The sequence below is a fragment of the Aplysia californica genome, unplaced genomic scaffold (assembly GCF_000002075.1).
Source record: "Aplysia californica isolate F4 #8 unplaced genomic scaffold, AplCal3.0 scaffold00546, whole genome shotgun sequence".
Taxonomy (NCBI): Eukaryota; Metazoa; Mollusca; class Gastropoda; order Aplysiida; family Aplysiidae; genus Aplysia; species Aplysia californica.
The window spans coordinates 454,061-461,389 of NW_004797816.1; the positions used below are offsets into that span (position 1 = coordinate 454,061).

The 7,329-nt window shown below is 41.1% G+C and overlaps 1 protein-coding gene across 1 annotated transcript; it reads left to right on the plus strand.

The window, feature by feature from the left end:
• Positions 1-5,610: 5,610 nt before the first annotated feature.
• LOC101852266 (calcium/calmodulin-dependent protein kinase type 1-like) lies at positions 5,611-6,661 on the plus strand. The gene is made up of 2 exons (XM_005106629.1): positions 5,611-6,189; positions 6,647-6,661. The coding sequence occupies exons 1-2, from the start codon at positions 5,611-5,613 to the stop codon at positions 6,659-6,661; spliced, it is 594 nt and encodes a 197-aa protein (XP_005106686.1).
• Positions 6,662-7,329: the final 668 nt, after the last annotated feature.

Here is a 7,329-nt window from a genome sequence, read left to right on the forward strand (position 1 = left end):
TAGTGCCAGGAAAGGGTAAGATAAACAGACAGAAACTTTCGAGAGAAAGAAAAGAAGTACAACATACCAGTGGCGCCCTCCAACCACCCATTTCTCGTTACTTATAAATGAGTAACTGAACAAGCTATGATAACATCTTTTAAAACTTTGCCAATAGAAAAAAAAAGCACTAAACAGCTTTTGGAAAACACGTCATGTGAGTACTTGTGTTTTAGTAAGAGTTGTACGGCACTTGCAACAGAATAATGTCAAACAAGTGCCGAGCATTAGAGGCGTCACAAGCGTAACAATCACATCAAAGAAGGAATAACGATCGGGGCGATAGATGTTATTTTTAAGAGAAAAGAGGAGCAAACCACACCAGAGCACCCGCAAATCATCCATTTAGTAATGCATACGTATACACAGTGATGAAGAGGTAAGCAAAAGAATTGTACAATAATTTTCTGTGTAAGTTACACAGATTTTTGAGTGGCACCCGGGAACTTCCATGACGTTTCTATCACGTTGTTTCAATGATTAAGACAAGAGAATGCTATTGAGCTTTTTTTAGTAAGAGTTTTACGGCACTTGCAACACAGTAAGGTCACATAAGTGCCGAAGATTAGATGCGTTTATAAGAGCAACAAACAAACAAAAGAAGAAGAGAGGAGAGAGAAGAGATCACTTATGTGATCACTTATGAAGATTGGATGCGTTATACACATAAGACTAACAAATATAAAAAAGAGAAGGAGAGAAAACAGAAGAGATCAGGGAGGTAGATGTTTAATATGAAAGAAGTCATGAGCAAGCCACACCAGAGCACCCGCCAACCACCCGTGAAAAAGGAGCTGTTTTATCGTTATTCAAAGCAGAAAACGCAATAAATTTTTCAATTGGATGTGGTAGAGGTCACCACTTTGTTATTTATTGTTCACGCCCCTGGGGCCGATCCCCGGTGTCCACCTTATTACTTAGAAGACTTTACTTCTTCTCTATACCTTTCCTACCTTCTCTCTCTCTCTCTCTCTCTCTCTCTCTCTCTCTCTCTCTCTCTCTCTCTCTCTCTCTCTCTTCATTTTCCCTATCTCTGAATCATTCAAAAGACATGTCGATGTGCATGTACTCATGTTCTGAAATTATAATGCAGGTGTTTTGAAGGTGCCACTGAGTTGTCCTACGTCTTTACTTTGCCCTCTGTTTTGTTTGGCTGCCTGTCTTACTTTTCAACAGCACTATATGACCTTTATTGTGTCTGTGTGCATCTCTTTACTCACGCAAACAAACAAACAAACAAATTTTAATACAGATTGATCCCACACGTGGTACTCCTTTGTAAAATTGGTAGCTACTCTGTGGCGTCAGTAAAGCGGGGCCTGGAGTCGGGGTGAGTTATTGCGTGACAGTTAGCGACTCCATTGTGCTCCCATTTGTGTAACTGTGTACGTGTGTGCGGACGTGTGCATGTGAGTGTGAGTGTGTGTGTATGTGTGTGTGTGTGTGTGAGTGTGTGTGTATGTGTGTGTGTGTGAGTGTGTGTGTATGTGAGTGTATGTATGTATGTATGTATGTGTGAGAGAGATACAAAGAAAGACTCCCACTGTCTGAGAGACACACAGGGAGAGAGACAGAAAGAGAGAGGGTGGGGTGGGAGGGGTGAAACAGACAGAAATATAAATTATATAATTTTATTTCTATATATATATAGACAGAGAGATATATACAGAGAGAGAGAGAGTGTGTGTGTGTGTGTGTGTGTGAGAGAGAGAGAGAGAGAGAGAGAGAGAGAGAGAGAGAGAGAGAGAGAGAGAGAGAGAGAGAGAGAGAAACAGAGATATTGGTCCTTATAAGAGTTCCCCTAAAAGCAAACAGATCATTTGTAAGCAGAACACAGTGAGTGAGGTTTCGGGGATCTATCCCCTGCTATAGACCCGGGCCCGTAGCCTGCAGTCAATGGATCGGTGGACCGTAGGACCACGGAGTAGTTACCGATCGTACTTTGATCTTATATCAAAAGGCGGATTATCGTTAGCCTTTAAAAAAAGTTTTGGTAGAGGTTTTACGGTCATATGAACGCCAGAAGATTAGAAGTGTTTCAAGAGAGTAACAAACATAAAAAAGAAGAAGGGGAGATAAGGACGATATATATTTGATAGGGAAAGAAGAAGCAAACCACACCAGAGCGCTCGCCAACCACCCACTTTTAACAATAGTTAGCTACTCCATGTGTTGGATTGGAATCCACAGGGTAAACGATCAAGGGGCAGACCGCATGGAACCTGGAGAAGAATCACAGAAATAAATGTACAGAAAAGTGGGAAGACATGGAATAACTTCAAGGGGCTATCCCAGAATAGAAAAAGGTGGAAGGTGTTTGTCCGTGGCCTATACCCTAGTGCAGGGTGAGAAAGGCTACGATGATGATGATGACTCTGTGTGCTGGAAGACCTGCAGCTAAACAGGCATCGATTTTTTAAAAGGTAAATTACAGATGAAAATGTTTTCACAAGCATCATTAACGCAATACAGATCATTTTGGGGTTTTTTCGGGGAGGGGGGGAGGGTATGGAAGGCCTTTTTACACCCCATTGACACAATATAAATCATTTGGGACGCGGGCCTCGACCCTCCCTTTCAGATCCAAAAGGGATAGGGCCAGATTTTAAAATGTTGAAATTGGACAGGTTTAACGCCCCTGTCAACACTAGTAGGTTATTTAAGAGGCAGGACCTCCAAGTTTAACGCCCATCTCTGAAAGGACTGAGACACTTGAGAGATTCGTGTAAAGTTCCTTTCGCAAGGACAAAACGTAGGACCGAGCTGAAACTCGAACCTTAGGTCCGAAAACAACAGACAAAAAAAAGACCATGAAGTTTACTCTATAACAATTATCTCCACACGGAAATCGACCTCGGTTATTGCTTGAGGCGGTGAAGCATCTTGCCGTTACAATAGGGACAAACAAAATGTTTAAATCATAATAGGGGTATACAAAACTAGTTCCGAAATATTTGTATGGTATTGTAACAAACAAAATTTTCGTCAGACCGGTAAATCTAGAAGCTTTTTGCAAAACCAAGTGTTCGCTTTCATTTCAGTTTGACAAACAAAACAAACTTTCAAAATATGCTTTGCAAATTTGAGACACTTGACTTGCTGCCATTCATTCACCCACGAAACAATGCATGTTCCTATATCTTTAGAAATCACTTTAAAACTAGAAGGCTTCAAGCGTCTATAAAAAACAAAAACAAAACCATCAATAAACAAAAGCAAGCCTAGACCCCGGCTCTCACCTCCCGACCCTCTGAGGCATTGTCAATAGAACGCAAAATGCCGTAACCACAGACTGAAAACTTGCATCAGATGTGCCGTCCAAACTTCATTAATAATTTCTCATGTATAAAGAAGTGGGGTTTTTTTTCCATCTTTTCTTTTATTATGTTTTTAGAAAGTTTTAGTAAGAGCTTTACAGCACTTGCAACATAATAAGGTAATACAAGTACCTAAGAATAGAGGTGTTACAAGAGAGTAACAAACACAAAAAAGAAGGAGGGGAGAGAAAGACTATAGATGTTTGATAGGAAAGAAGCAAACCACACCAGAGCACCCGCCAATCACCCATAATTACTTTCTTATCTCATGTGTCCCATGCCCATGCCAAAGGGCTTGAACCCCGATAGCGGATGGATCGGAAAAGTAAAGTAAAGTAGTAAATCTCATGTTTAACTCAAGCACCCATAGAGATGAAGTATAAAAGAAACAGGCCTATACTTCATAAGCTTTTAACATTATTTTTTAAATTATAGTTGTTCTGTGCCTATGTCTGAATGAAAATAGTCCGTGTGTGAGTGTGTGTGTGTGAGTGTGTGTGTGTGTGTGTGTGTGTGTGTGTGTGTGTGTGTGTGTGTGTGTGTTTGTGTGTGTGTGCATAAATATATATTGCATGAGAAGAGACGAAGTAGTAAGAAAGGTTTTGAAAAATGGGTATTCCAAAGTAAAGCGCATTGAGCTACTTTTTTGGAAATGCGTTATATAAATGTTATATATTATTATGTTATATATTATTAGTCAAGTAAAACTAGTCCTTAATTATGTCTGTGTTATTGAAACAAACAATTCCTTTCAAACTGGTAGATTTAGAAGTATGTTATTCCTTTAAAAAATTGTTCTATCTTAAATTTCTGTCAGACAAACAAAACGAACTTCAGGAATATTTTTTGCAAATTTGAACACGAACAAAACAAGGCACAATATTCAAACATTTTTAGAAATCCCTTTTAAACTAGAAGGCCTTTCCGTTCTCTAAGAAAACAAAACAACCAAAACAAACAAACAATAAACAAAAGGAGGCCAAGACCCCTGTTCTCATCTCCCGACCCTCTAAGACATTATCAAAACAGCGCAACAATGCCGTAACCACAGACTGAAAACTTGAATCACTTCCCGGCCAGCCAGCCCGGTACATAATAGACGCTGAGCTGTTGGCATGTCTTTGATGCAGGCCGTCGGGATTACAACATACGCAGTTTGCTCCCCTTGTCTGAGCATTTTACCAGGTGGAAAGATCTTACTGGTGTCACCAGAACAACAATAAGACAATACAATAATGTCAGACATGAAATCCTAACTCCAGTAATAATTCCTGAGTACAAAGACTGGTTTCCATTTTTCTTCCTTGATAAAATACATGGCAATTGCTTTGTCTTATTTATCAGTTCGGCACCGATGAAGGCGAAGTAGAAATGAAATAGACAAGTAAAACTAGTTCTTAATTATGTGTATCTTATTGCAACAAACATTTCTTTTTAAGCTGGTAAATTTTGAATTACGTTAGCCTTAAACAAAAAACATTTGCTCTATCTTATGTTTCAGCTAGACAAACAAAACGAACTTCAGAAATATTTTTTGCAAATTTGAAAAACCTCACTGATTTCCATTCATTCACCAGCGAAACAAGGCACAATATTCCAACATTTTTAGAAATCCCTTTCAAACCAGAAGACCTCAAGGGCCTCTGAAAAACAACAAAAACAAAAAAACAACAAACAAAAGCAGGCCAAGACCCTGGTTCTCCCCTCCCGACCCTCTAAGACTTTATCAAAACAGCGCAACAATGCCGTAACCACAGACTGAAAACTTGAATCACTTCCCGGCCAGCCAGCCCGGTACATAATAGAGGCTTAGCTGTTGGCATGTGTTTGATGCAAACCGCCGTGCTTACAACATACGCAGTTTGCTCCCCTTGTCTGTGCATTTCACCAGATGGCACGAGCTCACTGGCAGTCACTAGACAATAGGACAATAGACTTGTTAACTTCAAGAGTGGTAACCAAACTCCAATAATATTTACTTTGCTTAAAGACCAGCTTCTATATATCTTTTAAAACAATAAACAAAGGCAGGCCAAGACTCCGGTTCTCACCTCCGGGTCCTCTAAGAACATGTCAAAACACTACAACAATTCCTTAATCAGGGACAGAAAACTTCAATCACTTCCCGGCCAGCAGGCTGAGTATATAAGGGACGCTGGTCAGCAAGTGGTCACTTTTCTCTGGACGTTCCGAGGATACGTATCGTTTGTGGAGATTATCATCGTTTCATATCACCGAAGTTGCACGACCCAGCATGGATGCCGTTGAACAGCACGACGCTTTTTTCAACTCCTTCAACCTTGTGAGAGGCCCCTGTCTAGGGAGTGGCGCCGTAGGAGAGGTTGTTCTGGCCTCGGCCAAACACAACTCGTCGTTGAAAGTAGCGGTGAAAATCGTAACTTTTGAGACGGAGGGGTGTAAAGGCGACTTTCTCTCTGAAGTCGGCTTCCTTCGTGATTTGCGCCACCCCCGCATCCTCAAGATGATAGCGTTTGCTATGGATGATCACCACGGCTTCATGTTGTCGACATACTTCAAGAACGGCACACTTCGCGACACCATGTCGTCCGACCACCCTGTGGAAGAACCACGGATCCTCCGACACATTCTCGACGTGGCCAGCGCTCTGCAGTACATCCACGGTCTCCACATCTTCCACCAAGACGTCAAGCCGCGAAACATTCTCTTGGATGACCAGGACCGTGCTGTCCTGGCAGACTTCGGACTGGCAAGACAGGCAAGCGACAGCTCCGCGATGGTGATGAAGTGGAGGACTACACCCGGCTATAGCGGACCCGAGACAAGGAAAAGGCGGCCTATGAGTCCTTTCAAGGTAAGAATGAGTTTCTTTTTTTCTCTCTTTTTGGTTTGTTTTCTTGTCCTTTAGATTCTCTCTCTCTCTCTCTCTCTCTCTCATCTTTGCGTAGTCGTTATTTGTGTATTTATGTATGTCTTTTACTTAATTAATTTGTTTACATATCCGTTAGTCCTAGTTCTGGGTGTGTGTTAGATTGTTTGTCTAGTCCTGTGTGTGTTTTGATTGTTTGTATGAACTTGTGTGTTACTTATTATTTACTTTTTAGCACTACCTAGATAAGACGCCTTAGTTTTGGCTAAGTTAGGATGTGCACCAGTCTCTAGAATCTAACCGTCCCTCTTGACCGTTCTGTTTAACCCTTTTTCTTGCGGAAGAAGCTGCCCACGTGGATGCACTCACTCAAGTCTTATGACAGTCTTATAGAGCTTTGGGTTCTTTTTATTCTTAGGGATTTTGTTCTGTATCTTTTTAGAAGGAGGATATTTGAAGGTTTGGTTGGTTGGGGGGGGGGGGGGATATTAAAGTTTCTTCGTTGTTTGGTCGAGGGTAGGGGGGTGGAGGGATGGGTGGAGGTCAAAAATCAAAATCTTCACAAGAGAGTTTATGGTTATGAAATTTGCTCAGGTTCTGAACTTGACATCGAGTAGTCTACGGGATAGACTGGGGACAGAGGGGAAACTGGCTCTCGCTATCTCTAAACAAAAGGTGTCAAGTTCTGTCGGTTGTTGTTTCAGTTAAAGTACTGGGTGTTTGTGTTTTTTAGACTGGCTTTAGACTCGCGTGCATTCACTGTGAGCTTCCTTCGTTTTCTTGGCCCAGCCCCATAGAGTAGAATAACACTAACCAAAGGTCACATATAGCTGAGACTGAGTGCACAAAGTTTTGGACATTATTTTTTGTAGTGTGACCGCCAAAAACTGTTAGGTCGTTGTCTCCATTAGGGAGTGGGAATGAGGGAAATGCCCGCCTCGTGACTCATTTGGAGCAGAGGAAGTTAGGTATTAAAAGAAAGTTTCAACTAACTTTTAACCATTTTTAGTTGTTGTGTGATAAATGTTGTGTTCAGTGTTGAGTTGTCATATTTATCCTTTAAAGTATATCGTTTAAAGTTAACCATAACCGTAAAATTTACTAGTAACATTTGGTTCGAAGAAA